Raw genomic sequence first — 24,637 nt, 5'->3', positions numbered from 1 at the left:
AACATGCACGCAAAGCTTTCCTAAATAGAAACAACTTTTGTTATGCTGTTCAGTCACATCAACTCTGTTTAATAGCACAACCGTATTCTTTCCGTACTGCTCCACATTGGTGCTTTCGGAGGGTGTTTGAAATTTGATCTTTCTTGTTCTTCAAGTGCTCGGACTGTCCGAGCTGTTCCCTGCCGCCTGCCCCCACTTCCTGACCCATTTTGAGCAAGAACTTTATTCTGGAAAAGCAGGAACAAGTGAAGAAGCAAACATGGAAATGAAATCCAAGGGGCAGGCAGTCGAAAAAAAGATTAAATATGGCCAGCAGATGTATATACTTTGGTTCACTGCTAGTGTAAAATGCTACCAATGTATTCTGAAAAGACCAGAAGATTTTGAGGAAGAATGCGCCACGGTTCATGTTCTGAGACTTCTGGTTTAGGGCCTTGCAGGGAGATTTATCATGGAAACTATTAAAAGGGAGATAGCGGATGGCTTCCCGAGATAAGAATACAGCTCTCAAGGCTAGGACAAAGGCTAAAGCCACAAAAGTTTACTTCAAAAGGTTTCCGCACCTCTTATGCGCATTAGTTTGCGAAATTCCCATTGTATGAAGTACTAATGCTTCTCCTTGTAGTGTGTAAAACTTAATTTCCAGTACTTGTGGGAGAGAGAAGAGGTTGGCCTTTGGACTTGCCTCTTGGCAAGGTTTGCATCTTAGACCAGGATTTCTTCTCGTGCTAGACCAGAGATGGAGATGAGCTAAGACAGTAAAAACATTCACTGAAACGAATAGCTTCCTTGAGATCCTGGGTTAGCTCAAATTAATGTGTGCAGTTGTGAACTCTTCTCTTGGATGTTTTTTTTCTTTTCCTTTTCCCTCTCCTCAACATTAAGAGGTTTTTTTCTGTCTTGTATCTGTTACTAGCCAGGAGCTATTGTGGTGCTTTGACTTTTTCTAAAGGTTCTTGAGATTATTTTTAGCTTAATTTAAGTAGCTTCTCTTGGTCAAAATTATCCTTTGTGTCCATAAATTAGACCTGTTCCTTAATGCTTTCAAGGATACCTGGCATATTCACTCTGTCCTTAACAGTTTTCTTTGAGACATCTCGGTGTGCTGTTGTCTTTATATATGTCTTGTAGCCCTTTGTATCGCCCATCCAGGGACATGTTATCCATCGCGGTGCCACTCCTCATGACAAGGAGGCTGCCAGTTCTCTTGCGTTCTTTAACCTGACCCCCTAGATGTCAAATGGGACATGTTTTAGTTAAATGAGTCAGTGTTTTTTCCTTTCTGCTTGTGTTGCTGTTCCTTGTGGCTTTGTGTTTTCACGAAGCACCTTTGCTCAGCGTTGTTCGTACTAGAGACTGAAAAGTGCATCTGGTCTTTCCTGCAAATGTTTCCTTTTGGAACTGCCTGTATATCCAGTGTCTAAATATTTCTCTCTTTTCGAGTAGCAGTTTTCTTTTTGAAGGAGACCAAAGAGGTTACATGCAGAAATAAAACAAACACTGGTGCATTCTGAACTCTTTGGTACCTAAGATGTTTACTTAAAGGTGCATTTTTCATGTCAGTCATCTGGTAGTTGTTTGGGGCACTTTGGTACCATTCTGGTCTTGAGGGCTTTGGATGGTGTTTGCTTGTAGTGTTGTAAGTTGTCTGTGCTTTGGTTCTTAATTTACCATGAGACATGGCAATGTGTCCAGACCCTCACGAAATAAGTTTCCCTGCAGATGAGGAGCTATGTGTTTGGTCTTCCTTGTTAGAATAAAGTTATCTTGCTCAGTTTTTGTTGAAGGACAGCCTTATAGCACAGTTAATTTTGGTGCATCTAAAATGCTGTGTTTATTATTGTAAAGTTACTAATGATGTTGTGTGGATTCATATGCTAATTTGTTATGTCTTCAAAAAGCCATTGCTTTTTAATTAATGTTGCATTACTGAGTACTGTTGATTTAGTAGGCATTGATATTCAGTGTCCAGCTCTCACGTCTGTAATTTTTTACTCTGAAATCACTGTTTCAGTCTCCTCCCTTTGTTTGGTTTGATACATCAGCTCTAAGTTAATAACAATTACATTATTTCCGATGTTGTTACAGCTTGAAAAAATGAAGTAGAGATTTCCATTGGTAGAACTATGCATAAATGAGTACAATGGCAAGAGGGTGGTTACCCTCATGTCTTGCAGATATGAATTGAGGGTGGTTATTTTAACAAGAAAATTAAAATATATTTAGATCATAAATCATGCAGGCTCTCCATTTAAATGCTGGTTGCAAGGATGATTTTCCTCCTTTATTCTGCTTTAAAAAGAAAAGTATTGAAAGCCCTTGAAACAGGTAAGATGCAACAGCATGCAGAAGGGAGGTAGCAGATTTCACAGCAGCAGAAACCTAATATATTTTGTCATGTAATTAGTTCAGCATTTGAATCCTGAATGATTGGGTTGCTTTGCAGTGACATGTGTTATAGCGACAAGATCTTTGGGCTTGGAATACAAATGCCCTTCTCACCTGTGCTTAAATTTTCCCCACTTGCGGCATGGCAGAACCGTCGGCAACGTGAGATTTGACTTCAGTCATCTTCTTCCACTGGCCTCAATGTGTACAGTTCAGGTTTGTTTTCTTGCTTGTTTTGATGGAGCTGCGGATGGAGTGGGCTCCGCTGGGACAGCAGGTCAAGCATTTAGTGCATCCTGACAAGATACTTATTTTGAAATGGTTTGCTGTGCTCCCAGCAAAGCTTGTTCACTGCAAATTGAAAATGAAAGGATGTCTTCTCATCACAAAGACAGTAATTTCAGTAGGATCAAGTTCTTTTTTTCTCCCTTTTTATGGAAATGCAGGAATGATTAATAATCAACACACTTCTGTAGCCGCTTTTGTTCTATATTCTTTGAACCTCTTAGGCTGTCATCTATTAATTTTAAATCTCAGAAGGACCAAGTATAGAAATAGATGATGTAGTAATCCAAGGTCTTCTGAGGAGGTAAAACTCGCCTGTGATTAAATATATGCAGTTTGTATTATTCTGTATGCCTCCTGCGTGAAAATATTTCGCTTAAACACAAAAGAGGTCTTCATTCTGTCTTTAAACAAATAATCTCTTCATCCTGTGGAGTGTTATCATCCTTGTGAGGGTATTAAAGCTGTGCAATTTTTATAAATACAAAGTTGAGAAGTTCTATTTGCAATATTTCCATCATTGCCAGTGATGTTACTTCTTCATCTTCTTTGCTGCTATTTTTTATATTTAAAATAAAAACTAGAAAATACTATCCTTATATTTATTCTCTACTGTGAGCAGACTTTGGCCTTGGGGAAATATCAGGTATCTAAGTATAGAAAAGTCTGAAGAGAAACTGCTAAATTTCAACAGGGAATTGCTAATTTTCTTTTAATTTTAGTATTGCTGCGCAAAAAGGAGTTTGGTGGGGTTTTTTTTTTCCAAGTAACGAAGAAACAGCTGTGTTGGTGTTAAATATTCAGTGGGTTTTGTAAGTGACTTATTTAAATATCTTCATCTTTATAGATTTCCCTGATCTGAAAGTACTCTGAAGTATGTCTTTTGAGAGAGAGTGAATAATTTTTCTTGACTCTTACCTTTTTACAGTTGGCATTTTGTAAAGTCTGGGTCCATGTTTAAAAAATGAATTAACGACACACCTTTTTGTTGCCAACAAAATACTTGATGCCTGCTTTCTCTAACTGCAGAAAAGTTGGTGAAGACTTTCTACTAAATGCTTAAAATAGCCAGGGGAGATTTGGAAAAAATGATGAGTGGTGTATTACGCAACCAGCCTGGCTGAAGCTAAAAGTACTTCCAGATCATTTAGAAACGAGCACGCGAGAGAATGGCAGAGTGAGAAAAATTGTGTACTGCAACTCAAAACTGATCTGAGCTGGCATCCGAAAGTAGCGAAGATGGAAAGTTTTAATAGTGGCTGGTGTCCAGCTGTCGCCCAGCAAAGTCACCGCAAAGAGCTTTGGATGTCGGCAGTGTCAGTTTAGCAACTTTCTGAGCTGTCTTCATGTACCGAGGGTAGAACTGACGTGACATGACATCACTTAATGCCCCAAGTGGTGGGGAAACCCTCTGAAGGGAAGACTGGAATTGCATAGGTGTGTTTGAGTTATGTATTTCTAGGCAGCTTGGTGTGAAAGAAGGTGACTGTATCTTGGGTGGGTTCTGAAATACTCTACTTGCTTCTCCAAATCATTCCAGCCTCTCTGAAGTTAGTGGGTATTTGCAATTTTGGACAAGTCTTGCATTATGTTTTATAGTACTCTTACTAACGTACTACCTAAATGTTACCTGAATGCCCATGCAGCAGAGTCCATTTTAAAAAAAGAAAGAAAAAAAATCAGTCTGGTTAGATTTTTCATTTTGCTATGAAAGCAAAAATTGTGCATACCCGATTGAATCGAGCCTGACAAGTAGAACGGGACAGGGTTAGCCAGCAAGCCGGCTGTCGTGGGGCAGCACCGGAGGGAGCTTGCCGAGCTTATGGTATGTGAAACAGTGATGGTCTGTTTCTTAAATGGGGTCCTGCCTCTGTGAGCCCAGATGCTGTTACCCCTTCAGAGGGACTGACCGTATGATAATTTTCCCTTGCCCAGCAGCAGCCTACCTGCCCCCAGGCAATGCAGTTCCTCTTCACTGCGGGATGGAGGTGGAACCGCTGCAGAGCCTCAAGGTTGACTGAAAGTTTCCATTAGGGGATGCTTTTCCAGCCTGATGTTTGTAAGTTTTGCTGGTTTGGCTGATATATTTTTTTTTGCCAGGTACTTTTCCCAGATGTGTTTCTAAAGAAAGGTCTTCTGCATTCCTAAAAAGTGACTGGCAAAATACTCTGTTGATGGTTAAGGAAAAAAGCGTAGCCCTTTCTTTGTAAAGTTCTGGTTCCTCATGCTTTGGGAGTGTAAGGTGCCTTGGATGATGAAGTTGGGAAACTTTGGGAGATGAGGATTGTCTGGGCAAAACATAATCCCTCCTCAAGTATTAGGTGGAGACCTGTACATTGCTGTCATGAGGGGAAAAGAGATGGGATGGATTAATCAGTTGTTAGGGGCTGAATAAAATAAATTAATTGGGATGGAAGTAGAGATTCTGACTGGTTGGGCTTGGACTGGCAGGAGAGGTTGGAAGTTTGGAGACTCTGACTGCGTGGGAAAGGAGTAAGGTCTACTACAAGAGAAGGGAATGGAAAAGGGAGCAGAGAAAATGAAAAGCATGGGATAGAAGGAATTGCAGTTGCAGTAATGTAGCTGGCAAGTTTCTCTCTTCGTTGACCTCCAGAATTCTTCGGAACATGGAATTTTCTAATGTTTCCAGTATCCTTGATTTTGACTATTCCTCTGTGATGCTGGTGTATGCAGAGGATAACCAAACATCACTGACAATATTTTTGTGAGCTGCAGGTGGCAGAGGCCCACGTGGGGATCTAAATGTCCAAAGAGAGCATTAATGTATCACATGGTGCAATTATGGTCTTACTCAGTCCGCTTTATTAGATGCAAAGCGATTGCTGACGAAAGAACAGGATTTAGCTTGGAAGCATTGAAATGCACTTTTAATACATGTCCATATAATATTCAATCATCACCCATGTGCATGATGGGGTAGTATACAATTACGCAATTACTTCTTCCTGCAGGACCTTTGTTCGGTGTTCAGGCTCGATGTGTCATCGTTTCATCAGCAGTTACGTAGTATTTTATTTTTATACTTACTCAGTGTGCGATTCTGCTATTTTTCACTGTATATCATGAAGATCTGAAAAGAAAATGCATTCCTTTGTGGTTAATATTCAACAAACAGTGTATAATAAGATGTAATTACTTTGCAGTAATAGCTTTATTTATCACCTTTCCTGTGTGGCTAAAACTGCTTGAATCCATGGTCAGAGCAGAGAGCTGATTGTTTCAGCTGCTTTGGCTTCATTTTGCATCTGTTAGAAATAGACCTAACTTCCGTAAGTATAGTGTCTGACAAGTAGTTGGTTTATCTTACACAGTCATCGCTACTGTGGGTTGCAGATTCCTGACCGTGATGGTACTCAGCTAGCACATCCTTGCGTGTTGATTTATGTAAACATATAAGCCTATGGAATCTGGAGATCTAAAAGTCTTCTGGCCATAAAGTCCATGTAGTTTGACCCATGGTGAAATACATTTGGTACTAACCAGCCTCTGGTGGTTGCATTAAGGTCAATAAGGCTAAGTTTAACTTCTCAACCACTTAAGAAATAGATTTCATAGCACAAATACTAGAAAAAAAAATGTTGGGTACTTTTCATTGTTTGTTGTAGATCTGTAGCTTTGTAACTAGGAATAAAACCTTAAAAAAAACACGTTATGTTTTCCCTTCCTGCATTGGACAAGGTCAAACACTTGTAGACCTCTCCCCTGTGCTACAGGCAAGAGAGGGGTTTGCAATTAACAATTTAGAAGTTAAGCTTAACTTGACAACTTTCTTGACTGAAAAGGATGGAAAAAAGTACACTTGCACTGTGACTAAATCTAGCACACAATTAATTCTTCTATGCAGTTCTGTGTGTTAATTGCTGTCATTGTGTGAACTGATGGTTTAAGCAAAAATAGAAAATTTTATAACTGGTGTGTTGCTTACAATACGTAGTTTTAGCTTAAAGTGCCAGCCTGCAGTGGCTTTTTGAATCTATTCTGTGCTGTCAATCTCTGTGAATCATCTTTATGTAAATGAAAAATACGTTGAAGAGAGCAAACCTGGAAAGTGTGGTTTGCACTTACTTCATTTTCCACTTTTCCTGTTTGTTCAGAAGCTGTACGTTGGTAGTGTCAAAGTGGAGGTGAGTATTTCTGGATAGATGCAATTAAATCTCCCTCCACATACCCTCAGCTCTTTCTCCCCTTCCCCAGTACGTGTTACTCCGTTAGAGATCCCCAGTGCCATACCCAGCTCCTGCTCTATCTGTTGCTGATGTACTGGGCCAAGCTAAGCAGGCTGCAGGAATTGCTGTGGTGGTTCGGGACAAGTTGATCAGCCCATTTGGCAGGCAGTGGCTCACTGCGAGACGAAATGACCATCTGCCACTGGTGCTTCACTCCTTAGAATGGGATTTAGTTCTGAAGACCTTTGCCCTTCTGGGAAAGGTGTTTGATGTTGCCTGGTGTGCTTTGAGGGTGCTTTGAGGATGGATTAGGCAGGCAGGCAGAGCGACATCAAATAGGTCTTTTCTTTAAGAAAGGCTTGAGAAGAGTGAAGGTGTCCATCTCAAATGGCATCCCAAGGTAAAATTATCGAGGTCGGTCTCTGGTGGGGCTCAGCCCCTTCAGCAACTTCAGCCTCTGGCAGAGTTGAAATGACTTGTCGTCAGTGTGGGGTTTTTCCCTTTTTGGCTGACGTGTCCAATGTGTCTATTAGCAAGGTAGCCCATAGGCAGCTGTGCTTTTCAGACAGTGAAGATAAAGCCCCCAGGTAGGTCTCTCCTCACCTTGCTACTTCCCACGTTGCAGTGCTTGCTTATAAGAATACACCAGGACCCTTGAGAAACACCATGTGAATTAAAAGCCTGAAGTCTTACAGCCACGCCATTGCCAAAGAGGCACTGGGAACAGCCTTCTGGCTTTCTTGGCACTCTGTTTAAACTTCTAAGCTGCTACTTTAGGCACTGTCTTTGAATAGCTTGCTTTATTTTTTTTGCGTGTTCAGTTGCTTAGCAACAGAGAAGAGGAAAAATAGTAAACGCAGCTAATTCGGTTTTATTACTGATAAGTTAGCATCTCTTTAATATAGAAATGTGTTTTTAATAAGACTGATGAGCTGTAATTCCTGGCTTTTGCCAGGCAGAATATTAAACAAACAGTGTTGATGGACGGGGTAAAGAACCTGACACCGCCGAGGGGTTTACTGTTACCTGGAACTATGCTTCTAAAGTCTGTGCCTGTGCGTGCTATTATCTGAGGGTATTTTATGCTGCTGCTACTTTATTAGGTGAGTTTCTCCAATTCTTTGTGCTTCATTTTCCCTGGCAATAGAAGGTATTTGGTTTAAAACTAAACAAACAACAACAAAAAAAACAAACCAAAAACCCCCAACCTAACATTAATTGTGTGAAGTAGTGTACCTGCTAAAGTAGAAAAACAAGAAGTTGTGTGTGTAAAATGGATCTGTTTGCCTGGGAAAGCACTGAAATGTGTTACCATTTTAGTATGGGAGTGTGTTTGACTGGGACAAGTTATAAATTTTCTGGTCTTGCATCAGATGTTTGGCAGCGACAGTTAATTTTTATCATTCATGGGGCAACATTCCTGTTGCTCAAAAAAGCATTTGTCTGATCAAGAGCTTTTTGGAATTTGTTTATAAACCTTTCCTTGCTGCTGGAATATTTGGACAATGTTAGCAGCAAAAATCCAGATAATTATGAATGGTTGAAGCAATCTCTCCATTTCATCTGTTTTTATAGATTGCCTGTTCAAACTATGTCCCATGAACCGGTACTCTGCTCAAAAGCAGTTCTGGAAAGCAGCAAAGCCAGGAGCTAACAGCACAACAGATGCCGTGCTACTCAATAAACTGCACGTAAGTATTCATGTTTAGGCTTCTGTTGATCATCAACACTCACATCCATACTGCTTTAAGTAAGTATTTCCAATCAGCTTGACACAGTTAACCCAGAGATACCAAGAAGTTATATAGAAATCAGTATACAAGACTCCTTTTGAGACATTCGTTGAGATCTAACTCTTTAAACATCCTGATTTATGACAACATGGTGTTCAAGGTCAGTGTGTCCCAATACCAGTATGTATGATACCGGGTTAGAGCCATGGTAGCCATTTAAGCTTTTGTCGTTAACCTGTGCTAACCTGTAGTAGTGCTCTACATGGGCATTTTGGGTGCTAACAGCGTAAAAATGGGACCCGTCGAACAACTATGCAGAGTAGAGGATTCTCAGGCATTGCGTCTCGACGTGGGAAGTCACAGGCATTAGCTGTGCTGGTAGATGCCATCTGAGCTACCAGCTGATAAATCTATTGGGATTCCTCAAACATTGCTGTTAATATGTGTAAAGGTTGATGGATAATTATGAGTAATTATAAGGCCAAACAGCCTCTCCTTCCTTATTAGTGTGCAGTATTTAGTATTTTCTGGGTAAAATGTTGACATTCAGCAGTTGAAAACCCAGTAAGGCAATTGATTGCTGTTTTTAGACTTCCTATACAAAAAAAAGCCAACTGAACTTAAATACCATCTGTTGACTTTAGAGTTAAATAAACTCCATGTTTATGTTAAAATTATATAGCTAGAGTACTTCATGTCAAAATTACAATTCTAAATATTTTTAGTTTCTTTAAGCCTATATTAAGCTCATTGTAGACTGAAATACAAAATGGCCCTGTAGGAGAGTGTCATTTGCTGATTGCCATATGGCTGCCTTGCTCCTGCATTTCACAAAGGCTGAGTGTTTGACTCATTTTGCTTCTCAAAACATAATTTCATAACCTAGAAGTATTAACTTGCAAGGAGAAAGCTATTTTGGTACTGGCTGTAGCACAAAGGTCCCTCACTTGTGCTGCATTTCTCCTGCCCCTTTAATGATGATAAGAGAAGTAGACCATGCCAGCAAGCTTTAAGGAATGGGGGATTCTGGGTTTGGGTTTTCTGATGTAGAAGGGAACTCTCCAGTTTATTCCTGCAGGTTATGTGTGTGAGTTCATGGAATTTAAGAGAAAGTATGGTCTAGATACTGCCTCATGTAGAAGAAAAATACTTTGTAATTGCCCTGGATTACAATGTCATTTAAAGTTGCCTTCTCTTTCCTCAGTTGGTGCCAGTTCAGGTGTTTGGGACCTGTTCCTGTTCGTCTGACACTTTACCATTTTGTGCCGGGGTCCCTATGGAAATACAGGATTAGATTTTTCCAGTATTTAGCCCCAGCTGAGTGATATTTGTACAGAAATGTACCACCATGCATGAAGTTCTTGCTTGATTTGGTGAAAGGATTTGAGTACTTTACAATTTTATTGGAGATTATTTAATATGCATTACTTTGACATAAAGGCTAACCGTTTATATAGCCTGTGCCAAATAAGGTCTTCGGTGACCTGGGGCTGATGCATGGCTTTAAAATAATTTGGTCCCATGTACATCACTCATATATCCAAACTTCTTTTTCTGCCAATCATATGGGTACATGTCATCTTTTCCATTTGTTGGTACATGGAATACACTAAGAAACTCTGCGTTTTGCATGATATGTATTGGGGGGGGGGGGGGGGGAGCTATGCCCTGAAACATGTGCATACAATTATGTGATTTGCCCATGATTAGATTTTTTTGTCAGTGCATATAATTTCGAACAAAATTGGTGATGCAAGATGTATTCATCATCACTTGCCTTTTTTGGCTTCTGTTTGTCTACTGGTGGAATTTATTGTCTGCTGTGGAGTGCTCAATGCTGAGGTCAGGTTATTTTAAGTTAATGCCATTTAAGGGATTTAAAATCTGGGACACTTGTCTTTCTTTGGTATCAAGAATCAGTGCTGTTAGAGAAGCTGACATCTAGTGGCCAGAGAAAATGATTCTTTCTTCTTGAATGATTGTCAGTTCTGGTGTGTGCTTTTGAAATGCATCCCAAGTCTTAATCATATTTTAACACAATACACTATTTTCTTTGTTTATAATAAATGTGACACCCAATCCAGTGCAGGCAGAGAAGTCCTGTCTTCTGTGATTGCAGTTGATAGTTGAGAGGGCCCTAGTGTCTTGAAGAAATCCGTTCTTGACAGAATACTTTGAAATGAAGCAAAAAAAGTTGTATTTCAATAACAAAGAGGAAGTTATGCTGCATTGTATTTCTGAATATACATTTGAATTTGAATGAGCAGCTGTATTCCAGGTTCTCCTGGAGCAAGAGCCAGCTATCATACCTAGCACAACTTCTAAAAATAGCACATTTTGTGTAACCTGAAGATGATGAAATTTTATAAAAGTATACAGATAGCTCTTCCTTTGCAGTAGCTAGGCTTTGTCCTGTGTTACTAGTACTTCACCTTACTACAGTTAGGAACTGTGGGCACTTTTCTTCTTCTCCAAGAGAAAACTGGACCTACCATAGTCCTTGAGATCTGAGAACCAAACCGTAAACCTTGATGCTTAGCTTCCTAAAAAGTCTAGTTTTAAATTACTCTCTACCACCAGATAGCAGTTGAAGCAAATACAGATCTTTATTTTTTTTAATGAAAAAAAAAATCATCTTTCCTGTAAAGTGAGGGAGAATTTATTTACTAAATGAAATGGTTTAAAAACAGCCTGGGCAAAATAGCTCACTTTTAATGCAAAGTGCAAGAGACTAGTTATAAATTAAGTTATTAAATGGAACAATGTATCTCTATGATCATTCAATTTTGCAAGGGTTTTCCCTTTTATTACCATGTTAGTGTGATACAGAAATGCGTGGCTGCATTTTCACAGCCGGTCTGTAATGTAGCACAGAGTATCCTTCAGCCTCATGAAGTACCAGCTCTGTGGTGCTGGGAAGTTGGGAACTCTATACATATTCACAGCTGCAGGGGGCATTTGTAAATGTCTTCTAAGTAATCCTGCTGCATGGTGAAGATGATTAGAGTCACCATAAAAAGACAGGCTGTATGAGAGTTGGGGCCTGTATTGGCACAGTCAAATAAAGAACCAAAGTTGAGGTCCTTTCCTTTCAATTTGTATAGAAGTCAGTAGAAAGGATTATAGACTTCCTGGCTTGGGTTGTTATTCATCCCTTTTCACCTTCCCTCCATAGGTATGCTGTTTTCTTCTCATGGCTTGTCTTCTGTCTTGTCTGAGCTTTTCATCTCATGTTTTATTCCAAAATTTTGTCAAATTTTACCCAAATGATGGATTGCTTAAATGGTGTGTGTCTATCTTCCTAAACAACTGAAAAAGGGAATTGGAAGTTACACATTTGGAATTTGGAAGAAGGAATGCTCGCTGGTTTTCCAGTTCTTTGAAATCCTGTTAAAGAACCTCGGGTGTTTGGCCACTCTTTTTATAAAACAGTCAGCAAATTAATTGTTCTCCTTTAATTTCAGCATGCAGCAGATTTGGAAAAGAAACAGAACGAAACCGAAAACAGAAAGCTGCTGGGAACAGTCATCCAGTATGGCAACGTTATCCAGGTAGGCTGTAAACATCTTTGCAAGCTGTATAGGATTTTGCTCAAAATCCCCTGCTCAGTGTGACTTGAAATTTCTGGAATTCCTGGACAAGAGTCTGTAGTTTTGCAAGGTATGACAGTGTCATGAAGTGGGATCCTATGAAGCAACAACTGGGCGTATAGCTATGATGAAGTCGCTTTTTTTTATTATGGGTTAATTGTGGGGTTTTTGGGTTTTTTTTGAAGTCACCATATGATTGCTTTCTTCAGAAATACTTCTTAGAGCCTTCATTAGGGTTGACCATTTGGAAGATGGCACAGGCACTCTACAATGCCATATATGGTGTCTCACAATCAAATATTGACACAATTAAATTGCAGTCCATTGAAGCAAAGGATGTGCTAGGTCCCAGGGAATGAAAAAAAAGAACATCATGCATCAAAGCCAAGAAAAATGGGGGGTACAATAACTGCACGATTAAAAAGGACAGGTCTTTAATAAATGGGGAACATAATACGGAGCAGGTGCGAGTTCACCCTGAAACCAAAGCAGACCTACTTCTACTAGGTGGAGTGCCTCAGCGCTTCAGAAGTAGGGGTAGTTACCTGAGCGTTTTGAGCCTTAGATTAAGAAATTTCTATACAAATGTTTTTTATTTTATTCTGCTGACACAGTACCAGCCAACAGAGGGGGTGACTAGGAGCACAGGCAGGCTGGGCTTTCTTGTTGCAAGGAGAAATTGGTTGGCTGCCCTCCAAAGCAGTTGCAGGATTTGGAGCAACCTGATGGAGGACAGGCAGGGAAGTGCCTGGCTTGGTTGAATTAAGTGTGCTATTGGCCTGTGTGTTTGAGGCAAAAAAAAAAAATCTAGTTTTAAGGATGAAAGAAAAATAATAATACCTATTTTTGGTTGGACTACAAACATAATCACTATTAAGATCAGTGATAAGTTTTTGCCCATATTTTCCTGTAACTCCCATATGTTCTGTGAGTATTTATGGTAGTCAAAAGGCATCAAAAAGCGGCTTTCTGTACAAAAGTACTTGTCTGCTAAATTTACTGGAAACTTAACAACAGTTGGTTGGAGCTGGGGAGGTTGGGAGCTGGGATGTGACCTGTTGCAGCTTACATATTCATGCTGATGGTGTGCGGTCTGCGAGGTGGTACACAGCGAAACTTTGAAGAATGGGACTTTTTGAGGAGAGTCTTCAAAGAAGCAGTCATGTTTTCTCTTAAATGAGACAGAACAAAGCAAGATAAGAGCAGCTTTACTTCTCACCACTCCCTTCTTACCAGGGAGAGCCACTTAGTCCCCAGCACTTTACAACTTTTGATCCTGGCTTTTTGAACAGGCTGTCATAAAGTGATGAGGGCATTTCTAAGTGTTTATCGTTTGCTGGAGAAGGGACAGTTGGATTATCTGAAGATGTTTTGTGCTGTAGGACTGTATATATACTGAAAGAAGTGTAAGTGAAATTGTGCCTGAATTCATCAGTCCTTCTATATAATTTAGTTTTTATTTTGATTCCTGTATAGTATTGTGGTTATCTTACGCACACTCGCTATTTACTGAGGGGAGGAAAAATGAGCATTCTTAGAACTGAACTCTAATTCTTATTCTAGCTGCTTCACTTAAAAAGTAACAAATACTTAACAGTAAATAAGAGGCTTCCAGCTCTACTAGAGAAGAATGCTATGAGGGTGACCTTGGATGAAGCTGGAAATGAAGGTTCCTGGTTCTACATACAGCCTTTCTACAAACTGCGTTCCATTGGAGACAGTGTAAGTGATAAGAGGAGTATCTTCACGTATTGCTTTGTGCACAGCTTGGCAAAGCTTGTTTCAGGAGGCCTGTCTTGCAATTAATGAAATGCACAGATCTTTTAGTGCGTGATGTTGCAGGAACAACCTTTTTCCTATGCTGTCATGAGGGGGAGGAAAATTGCTATGGTAACTTGTATTTTGGAAACGTGGAATGATTTAACATTGGAGGGAATAAAGGACCTAATTACACTAGCCTTTCACAGTTCCTGCCCAATTCAAAATGGTAGGAAATGTTGAGTTCCTTCAGTAGATTTGGAACAAATAATTAGCATCTTGGTTTGCAATGTTGTCTGTTCAGAATCAAAATTGATCATCATTTTGAATGTGAGGAATGGGTAATAATGAGGTTAAATGGTCCTGTTCGTGGGAAATCTGGAAAAAAATTGGTTTTGAATTAAATGCATTACCATTTTAATATCTTAATCTCTTTTTTACAAAGTCTGAGTCACCTGCGTATACTATCTGCCTAAAACCAGGAGGTAATAAGCTTCAGTGTGCTGTATGGTATGGTCCAGGTATATATTTGGCATCTAAACAGAGCAGACTTTATCAAGTAGGAATAATTTATCCTATAGACTAGTCCCATATGTTTTCATGTGACTGTTCCTTTTCTACGGACACATACACACAGTAAACCCAAAGCACAGGGTAGCACAGTCTTAGTGGCCATTTAGTGCTTTTAAATAGCACCAATTCTCAGACACTTTTATCACTGAGAATAGTTCTTCTGAATACAGAAGAGGCTTTTTGGTTTTTAATTTAAGACTTTGCCCTAGAAGAAGGGAAGAACAAGACCTTTAGTGTCCATAATAAAGTGCATTTATCTTGAGTCACATGCCAGCCCGGTCAAGAATCTGGTTTTACAAATGAAAGTGTGTCTTGGAGGAGGAGGATTTTTGGCTGAACTTTTTCTATAGGAATTATTTGTTAAATGTTAACCAAAGAAACAACTTCATGGAAAGCAGCAGATAGGTTAGTACCAGAATTGCATTATGTGTTTCTTCTGGAATCCTCCGAGTCCAATAGTATAGGGGGGGGTTTCTGCCTGAATGACTGAGTACGGTGAGCTAAATTCTGAAGCAAACAGAATCTGGGTTTTCATACTCAGACTGGCATCTCTCCAAACTGCAAGAAGGTGATTTCCTCCCATTAAAAAAAGAAAGAGCTTTCCCAGGGTGCAAATTTCTGTCTGATGCTGCACTTATCTACAGGTTGTCATTGGAGACAAAGTGGTCCTGAATCCTGTCAATGCTGGCCAGCCTCTCCACGCCAGTAGTCATCAGCTTGTCGATAATCCGGGATGCAATGAGGTAAGGGCAGATTGACACAGCTGGAACAGCTGTACAAATCTCCATATATTTCAGCTAAGCTGCTTGTTTATGAAAATCAGCAAGCTGGTTGGTACCTGTGGCACTGTTTAGGAATGGTTATCTTGTTAATCAGCAACTCAGTAGAGCTAGCAGACTTTTCTCATATCTGTTGGGTGCTGGGCAGAGGTTTGAGTTTGATCTCTTTTGCTTGACTGGCTAAAAATAAGATTTTTCCTTCAAAATCAAATGTAGTGGCACAGTGATGTGTAGCAAGTGAGTTTCCTAGCAAGTCAGCTCAGTTTACTTGTTCTGGAGTAAACACAGAAAGGACTTCCCTTCTCTAGAATAATGCAACAGGGACTGCAGTATTCTGTTGAAAATTGTCTAAAAAGTAAGGCAGTAGTTTGTGGCAGTATCTTCTGCAGACACTAGGCAGTGGGGCTAATGGTTTTAGTTCTCCTTTTAGGTCAACTCTGTGAATTGCAATACAAGCTGGAAAATTGTCCTCTTCATGAAATGGAGTGATAACAAAGATGATATTCTCAAAGGGGTAAGACTCAAAACTCTACTTGCTTGTAACTTGTTCGCTGATGGGTAATGTCTGTATTGATCATGCTGTCTGGGCTTTGACAGGGGGATGTGGTGAGACTGTTCCATGCAGAACAGGAGAAGTTTCTGACTTGCGATGAGCACAGGAAGAAGCAGCACGTCTTCCTGAGAACGACAGGGAGGCAGTCGGCCACATCTGCAACCAGTTCAAAAGCCCTGTGGGAAGTGGAGGTAAGAATTGTAACTCGGGCTGGGGGTGGCTTTGTAGGAACAATTACTGTTTCTGTTTAAAAGCAGTGTACCTGGATTTCTTTTTTTAGGTAGAAGTCTTTCTGGTGTTAGAAGTTTAATCTTAAAATTCCTTTACTTACTGTGCTTTCTGTGCAAAATTAAAGAGGAGTTCTGATCTCTAATGGTGCAGCTGATAGCTCTCAAATTCAGGTTCTTGACAATTAAGAAAAAGAGGACCGAGAAGCATCTATGAAATCATTTTCTTTCCAGTCACTAAAGTTTAGCACCAGCTAATAATTTCAACCATCCTGCTGAGTGTACTGAACACTCTATTTTTGGTGTGGAATAATGTGATTATGCATATCCTCATTTGACAGAAGATTGCAACCCTTTGCTAGTCTCTGCGCGTTGCTTGTTTGGACTATTTTTTTTCTTTACTTGGCTTTTAAATAGAGTGACTAACACCTTGGCCATCGCTGGCTTCTTAAAATATCCTCAATCTATTGGTATTATTGGACTTGTTTTATGATTTTAAACATTTGCCATGTGAACTGCATGTGCGAATCATAAAATTACTTGTAATGGTGGATAGGTGTTTTTCATATTCTCTTTCCATAATTATCTGCTTTGATATATAGCTTCTCCTGTATTGAATTGAAAGCCTACCTATAATTAACATTACTACGACATGTTACAACACATCAGTAGCTTCTGTGGTGACTGTCTGTGTGTATGCAGTTACCCAGTGGTAAATGCGAGACAGAGGTAAGGTAGTCCTTCCCTGAAAGGCACAGGTCAGCTATGCTGATTTTTCCCTAAGAAAGCAGGTGTAGCCACAGAGTAGCCGATATGAAGTAACAGATCATCTGATGCTGGAGGCTCTGCTTGCCACAGGAGAAGTTAGAAAGTAAATATAACAGTCTTCATATTCTTTTGTACAACACCATTGCATTGGAAATATTTCCAGGTGTCTTCCCTCATCCACTTTAAGAAGGTCAAAAATTAGTTATACCAAAAAGGTAAAGGATTTGTTGCATTTCTTTAGGAAGTTTGTTTCAAGACCTAGCAACACATGCACATCTAGAGCACCTTCTTTATTTACTTCTCTGCCAACTTGCACCATAATCTTCCTGCCTTCATTCATAATCGTTGAAGTGAACTAATTGTAGCCAGCTCAAGGTGTTTACTGTACTGTGTGTTGTTCACATATGAAAGGTGTTTCCATCTTTTCTGGAGCTCCTTGTTCTGTTTCCTCTTACCTGTATGTGAAATACCATAAATAATGCGTTTGAAAGGGAGGTCACTGACGTACAGTGTAAATGTGGTTTCCCTTCCCTTGTAGGTGGTGCAGCATGATCCTTGTCGTGGTGGTGCGGGGTACTGGAATAGCCTTTTCAGGTTCAAACACCTTGCTACTGGACACTACCTAGCAGCAGAGGTAGGTGTTGGGGCTTGCTTAGGAACTCTGCTTTTCCTTCCACAGTATTTTCTTCCTTTTACACCTTCTGAAAATCTTTCATTTCCTGCCCTAAAAATAGACACAGGGGAGGGGAGGAGAGTGGTGTTTGGGTCCTTAGTATTAGTACAAAAGTAGATGGCTAAACATAGAAAACAAGGTGAAAGAGACTTGAAAGAATACCACGGTACAGGGGTAGTCTTGAGCTTATTTCATTTTTTGTATGAATTCTAGAGGCAATAACTCTTCTCTTGCAAAGAATAGACACTAAATAGTATCCTGTCATGTGGGCAGTAGAATCAGGATGAATTTATTAATAGATGAATAAATTGTAAATGGCTGAGAGCCTTTGGGGGAAAATTAATTCAGCTATTGTTAGTTTCTCTTGAATCACTGACTTCTGAGCGGAATTGTAGAACTGACTGTAAAATGAAAATGCAGTTAGACTTCAGACCAGTGTTATAAGAACTGCAGATAACACTTAGCTGTCCAAGCACAAAATAAGAATTTTTCTCTCTCCATAGTGGATGTCTTTCCCCTATTGAAATAAGATTTCAAGACATTAAAAAAAAAAAAAGTAAGAAAATAAGTCTAAGGGTTATAACTGTGTGAGTTTTGCTGCTTAACACTTGTAAATGTTTATTAAAACTACTTCTATTTACTTTAAAGCATGGATATATCAACATGCCAATACACAAACCTCTCTAAGTAAAAGCTGTCCTGGACATAAGAGTGCGTAGCAGGGCAGAAGGGCTGTCTCAGCCCATGCTATTGACTTGAAAGCTTCAGTAAGAGAAGTTCAGATTAAATATCTGATTTTATATTCTTCTAATAAGCAGATTGGAAAAACAGCAGCATTTTGTCACATGCACACTTGCAAATCCTTTTCAGTAGTGATCCAGTGTAGAGCTTTTCCAGTAAATCTTGGGGTTGCTAATCAGCCCAAACAAAAACATGGTCTTACACTAGGCAAAAATATACCAGGGGAGATTGCTCACCTGACCCGTGGTTAGAATAGTGTTTGTTCTAAAAGATTTCTGCCAAGCCAGTAATTCCTAGTTGGAAATTCCACTTGGGATTAAAAAAAAAAAAAAAAAAAAAAACACAACAAAAAAACAAAACACAAAAACTGAAACTTGGTAACTCTCTACCCTTCTTGCTCCTTTAGTGATTATCCTGAACAAGATAAATCTCTCTGCATGTTTGCAGATTACTTAACTGCTTAATTCATGGACAGACAGATGCCTGATTAGAAATTAATTGGTTTGCACAGTATTTTTGTTCTGCATGCCTGGTAGTGCTGTAGCAGTAGAGTGCATTTTTTTACAAAGTACTTTTAGACTGCGCTGAGGTTGTTTCCCACTTCCAGCTCTGTTAGAGTTTTGACGTGCCTGTGATTCTGTTTCATCAGGTAAACCCTGACTATGAGGAAGATGACCTGGAGTGTCAATCCTCAGTAAGTATAGGCAAGAGTATAATCTTGCCCCTAATTGAGGAGGGCTTGACACAGGCCCAGGTATTTACCTGGCCAGTGCATAGATGGTCCAGGCTTTGCTGCTAGTGAATAAACTAAAAACCTGAGAATTATCTGATGGCTTTTAAGGCCTATCCAGAGAAGTGGATATTGAAAACTGGATTAGGCTTTAGTGAAGAGCAATGTACTTGGCACCGAATTTATATGTTACCTGGACCCCCTCGCCTCCCCCCTTTGTAGCATCTCTTTTTCTGTCTTCCTATTTCTTAAACCTTTGCTTCCTTGGAGCACTCTCTTGAATAGGTCTGAAAAGCAAGTTGCTCAAGGTGGTACCAGACGTCAAGTGCCCCTAACGGGATGTTCATGTAGTGCTGTGCCAGTCAGTTGTCTGACCTCCTTATTTAAGAAATTAATTCCCTCTCTTGTTTTAGCTTGTCACAGGAAAGCCAGGATAAAGGGTCTAGAGAGCAAGAATGGCAGGGTGAGAATTATTTCAGTGCCATTCTTCTGATTTTCCTGTGAAAGCAAGTCTGTGTTGTGTTTGGTAAATGTTGTTGTGTCAAAGATTGACTGTGCTGATGCTTTGTGTTAATAAAAGCTTCTCTTTGGTATCAAAGGGAAACCGCATTGCTTCAGTAGTTGAAAAGAAAACTGGAACAGCACTTTCCATTGTGGATTTTTATTTTTTTTTTAGTTGGATTTGATTGTAGGTTTATGCAGCTTTCTTGGTCATTTATCCTGTATTATGGAAGATTTGCTCTATTTGGATATGAAAAAGAACTACTCCTCCAGTCTTTAAAAGATGAATGCACTGTGATGCTTTGAAATCCTGCAGGGTGGATTTTTTCTCCTAAAAGGATTTGTCATTATAGCCTGGCCACTAAAACAGTTACCCTTGCCCCCAGATATTGAGCTGTTATCCTGATTAGTTTTTGTTGGTATTTGGCAGCAAACACTGATCTTCCGACAGCTTGACCTCAGTAAACATACTGAAAAAATGAACAAACCCCCCACAAAGCTATTGTTTGGTGGGGGGCGCGGCAGGGGGAATCCAGCATAGAAGTATTTTGTTGGGTTAACTTTTTAAAAGTTAATCGGTGTTGAGGTCTTTTATGTAGACATACATCCTACTGGTGATATGCTAATATCTCCTTCTGATAAGCGCAGTAATAATGATAATGCACTGGCTTCAGAGTTGCACTGATTTTTCCCTGCTGTCTTTTTACCACTAGGTGGCAAAAATAGATCATAAAGAGTAGGATCAGGAGCACATAATTCATTTCTGACACAAAATTACTGCATCATTTAACATTCACTAGTGACAGGATGGTGTAGGCTGCCTTATCCAACTTTATCTACTCCAACTTGATCCAAATGTGAGCTGTCTGCAAGATGGCAGGTTTCTCTGCACAGCTCTGTGTTTTGTTGTTATTTTCTCCTTATACCTCAGCAAGCTGTACAAGAATGGGGTTTAAATGGGCACGGGTGAGATGCCAGCTAGTACCCTTGCAATATTAAAGGGGACTGCTTTTGTCGACTTTGGCGTTGAAGTTTTAGTTCTCCCTAAATTGCCCCATTTCCTACTTTCTGATTTACTACTCATTTTCAGCTTTGCCACGGTTTCACTAGCTGACCAGTTGTCTCCTGAAGTACAAATTGTGAATACAGAGCAGCTTCCTTACTGTGGGGATGGAGACAGCTGAAATTTGGAGAACTCATTCCAAGTGAGCGAATTTCTCCAGTGTAAAGCCTCCAGATGGACTCTGTTGAGCGTACAGTTGCTTCTTCTCTTGAAGGCACGCTCCCAATGTGTACTTCTGTTCCATACAGCTAACTGTCTGTTCCCATGTGCAAAATCAGGCTTTAAATGTCACTACTTTGCAGCCAGGTTCATTGACTACAAATGTGCTAACTACAGAGTATCCTGAGGCACAGGCAACATTAGATACCTTTTTCCATATGTTTCAGGATTGCAATGCCTTAAACCAGGACTTTGAAAGACAGGTACTTGAGTGCTGATTACTTCGGGTGCCTACCTTCCACTAGTGCCATGATCACAGAGAGGCTGACAAATTGGTTGCTTGATCACTTTGAAAATTACATCTAGGATTTAGATGTTTATACATGGACAGCTGTCTTGTGCATTGTGTGAGACATTTAGCAACTTTTTTATTGACTAGTGATAACTGGTAGTTCCCTAGGAAAGGTTTTAGATGAAGTTGTTGTTCCTTCTTCCCAGTGTATCCTTCTTTCCTACCCTGTTGTCCTTTCATCTGAAAATCCAGAGGTTTATTCAGTTGATGTTAGTATCTTTACTTTGCTAAAGGAGGCTGGTAATTTGCTAGCACCTTGGAAATAAAGATACTTCTGATGCCATGGCCTTCGTAGCATATAATTGTGTTTGAGTGCATCATAAGCTGTAGTGTGAACAGCAAGATATCTAACTTCTTGATTATCTTTTTGTTTCATTTGTCTGCGATAGATGCGAGTCCCATTTTTGTTGCTCAGGTTGATTATTTCCCAGCCAGATTGTTGGTACATAGCGTTGCTGATTTTTATATTTGCAGCTCACATAATTACTTTGTTAGAGTGATAAATGCAATATGTAGAATACTTTTCAAGAGCCAGTAGTGTCAGGAGTTGGGATCTTAGCAGTTGTGGGTCATCTAAAACTAGCCAGAGTTCCCAGCACGCTGTGGGCTGTATGGCTGGGGGATTTTGAGTCTCTTCTGGCACTGTCTGCAAGACATAACCTCTGTGGTCTAGTATTTGTTGTGCTTGTGATCCAGAAATACTCAGAAGTTATTAACACCAGGGAAAGTGAAGAAATGGTTGGCAAGAGCAGCTACTTGTCAGTTTTACTGGTGTCCTAAAGCCCAGCTGTCTTAACTGGTACTTGGAGTGGTTCAGAGTTAAGTCTGCAAATTACAGGACACATCTACTTAACACGAGGTGGGTGGGTCTGGAGGGCTTGGTCTGACTGTGTGTGATGGGACTTCTTCCACAGCTGGACCCTGAGCAGGATGCCTCCCGAAGAGGCTTGCGCAATGCTCAGGAGAAGATGGCGTACTCCCTGGTGTCTGTGCCTGAAGGAAATGATATCTCCTCCATATTCGAGTTGGACCCTACCACCTTGCGAGGAGGAGACAGCCTTGTCCCCAGGTACAGCTAAGCGTACTGTTAGAACTGACTTTCTGCTTTGGAGTTTGATGATTCTTGTTTTTAAGGTAGAGCTATCTCCCAGTATTTTTGTTTTGTCCTTTGGAATTAAGGTTCTTCCTCAAAATAATACAGAAATACTTAGCGAGTGCCTGAAGCTTCACTTTAGTACTTTAGAATTGAGTTATATGTAACAGAACACCATTTTACCGATGGCAAAATTGAGATTAAGTGACTTCCTTGCCGGTGAACAAACTGGGACTAAAGTCCTTGGGTGTCCTATCAAGCCACTCCTGTGACCTGTCTGTATTATGTTAGCTAGGATGTAACATCAAATATTTAGTACTTCATTTTCTTTTGTTTACATGTCCTTTGCTATTCCTATGGTACCTCCCTCCCACTCCTTTAAAAGATGTTGTACCCTTCAAAGATACACAGTCTGCATGCAGGCTCTTTGGTGTCTGTTCCCACCAAGAAAGCACAGCATATTTGTTTCATCTACTTAAGCAACTCTCTAAATCATCAGATCCTCTTAAGTTAGCAGAAGTTAATATGGCCACCAAAAGCAGCCATCCTGGCTGCCTCCTCTGTCCTTTGGGCTGCCATGGTTGTGTGGAGAGAGGAGGTTGTACTGCAGCTGAGAGACTGTTTCTTATCCTAGACTAAGATGCTCACCTGACTCTGGCTTGACATGTTTTATCAAAGAGCTGGTACATGGAAAACAGTGTCGTTGCCAGAAATACCTGAGAAAAAAGTCTGGGAGCTGCTGTCCCCATAGGACTTCTGCTAGAGAAGATTGTTGCATACTAGTCTCCTGTTCTGGTATCTTTGTGGACCTTTGATGCTTGTACAACATTGACTAGCTATACAAAGAGCCAAAAAATTCTCAGTTTTGAAAATATAAAATAGATATCAGGGAGTTATGGGCTGAAAAATACAAAGGTAAGGGAGGAAGCTGACAGCTCAGGTACACTACAGCATGTGGAAATGTGAGGACTTGAAGAGGCTGGCTTTGTTACTGTGCAGCAACAAAATATAGGTGTAGTTCTGTTTTACAGCAAAATCTATTTCATTATATAAGAAGGCTTCCTAAGGTGAATTTATAGAATGAAATAAGGAAAGAAGAGTCTTATTCCTGTTATGGTATGCAGCATGGGTAAAGATGACACTTCTTTTTTCCGCTTGTTCCTGCCAACATCTTGCAGTTCAAACAATGTGAGGATTTCCAGTCTGGGAAACTGACTCATGCTTTGAAACTTTTGACTTTCAGGAACTCTTATGTCAGACTTAGACACCTTTGCACTAACACCTGGGTTCATAGTACCAATATCCCTATTGATAAAGAAGAGGAGAAACCTGTGATGCTTAAAGTAAGTTCTGTTACTTTATGTAAGCACATCCTTTGATTCCTGTACTTTGACAAAAGTGTTGTTGGCAGGAGAAGTTCCAGTCCCTTGAGACTGCTGGGTTTGTCAAACAGCAAGCAGTGTAACAGTAATGAATGGTACCTGCACAATATATTTTATCTTAAAGTCTAGGTTTTCATGGTAGTTTAGTAGTTACGCTGTTCAATTTCTATTGTGCAACAGTCATCACGAGGAGGATGTTTTTCCACTGTTTACAGCAACATTTTGCAATCTCACCTGATGTTTCTCTGGATTTAGGAACAGCTTTGAGCTTGCAGAGAGGGGTCCTGTTCTCAAAGTTTGACTTCATCAGTAGTCTCATACTGTCTAAGTGGAGTGTGGCTTTTCTTCTGTTTAATTTTCCCTGAGTATGTGAATTGCTACTTTGTTTTCTGCCTTTTGGTTTGATGATAAAACTTCTCTGGGTTTCAGATTGGTACTTCTCCAGTGAAAGAGGACAAAGAAGCTTTTGCTATAGTACCAGTTTCCCCTGCAGAGGTTCGGGACTTGGATTTTGCAAATGATGCAAGTAAGGTTTTAGGTTCCATTGCTGGCAAATTGGAAAAGGGAACAATAACCCAGAATGAAAGAAGGTAAGGTAATAAGAATTTGGTTCAGATAATGTTGTTTCCTTTACTCAGTAACTGTTTGAAAATTTTATCTATGTTAGCTATCTTCAGAAGAGGGATTTTGTTTCTGCCTTGATGAGATTTAAACAAAAAAAAAGTTGATGGTTTTATTGTTGACGTGTCCATAGTGGAGGTTCTCAAGCCTATTCTGTCAAGCCCTCCCTGTTGCTCTGTGAAATGAGAGCATGAGAACTGTTGTTGTGAACTTGGAGGAATAATCCACAGCATACCTTTCTTGTCGGGCTTTGCAAATTGAGTGTGGGAATTTATAATCCATCTTGTGAAGACTGAACATATGACTTATTACAAATCCTCTGACAATATCCGTGAAAGTACGTGGCCACACAAAAACAGCAGAGTCAAGTGGGTAAAACCAAGGCCCATGAGCTTCTGTAGCCAGTGTCTTTTATTTGGCCTTGGGAGAGATTATCACCTGATTTATTTTTTTTCTGGCAAGTTAAAGAACTGCCAAATAG

At 40.0% G+C, this 24,637-nt stretch overlaps 1 protein-coding gene across 12 annotated transcripts in view; it reads left to right on the top strand.

Moving 5' to 3' along the window:
• The window catches only part of ITPR1 (inositol 1,4,5-trisphosphate receptor type 1), a 186,213-nt gene that overhangs the window by 48,430 nt on the left and 113,146 nt on the right, over positions 1-24,637 (top strand). For 8 of the 12 annotated variants that reach the window (XM_069811782.1, XM_069811783.1, XM_069811790.1 and 5 more), the window contains 11 exons: positions 8,436-8,551; positions 12,058-12,144; positions 13,747-13,905; positions 15,159-15,257; positions 15,724-15,807; positions 15,891-16,037; positions 17,380-17,475; positions 18,905-18,949; positions 21,975-22,129; positions 23,397-23,496; positions 23,965-24,125. In XM_069811782.1, coding sequence (XP_069667883.1) covers positions 8,436-8,551; positions 12,058-12,144; positions 13,747-13,905; positions 15,159-15,257; positions 15,724-15,807; positions 15,891-16,037; positions 17,380-17,475; positions 18,905-18,949; positions 21,975-22,129; positions 23,397-23,496; positions 23,965-24,125 — 1,249 coding nt within the window. Of the gene's footprint in view, positions 1-8,435; positions 8,552-12,057; positions 12,145-13,746; positions 13,906-15,158; positions 15,258-15,723; positions 15,808-15,890; positions 16,038-17,379; positions 17,476-18,904; positions 18,950-21,974; positions 22,130-23,396; positions 23,497-23,964; positions 24,126-24,637 lie in introns of those variants that run through there. The other 4 variants (XM_069811791.1, XM_069811789.1, XM_069811785.1 and 1 more) reach the window with 2 other exon arrangements.

The sequence above is a fragment of the Haliaeetus albicilla genome, chromosome 24 (assembly GCF_947461875.1).
Source record: "Haliaeetus albicilla chromosome 24, bHalAlb1.1, whole genome shotgun sequence".
Taxonomy (NCBI): Eukaryota; Metazoa; Chordata; class Aves; order Accipitriformes; family Accipitridae; genus Haliaeetus; species Haliaeetus albicilla.
This window is presented reverse-complemented; position numbering and strand designations above follow the sequence as displayed.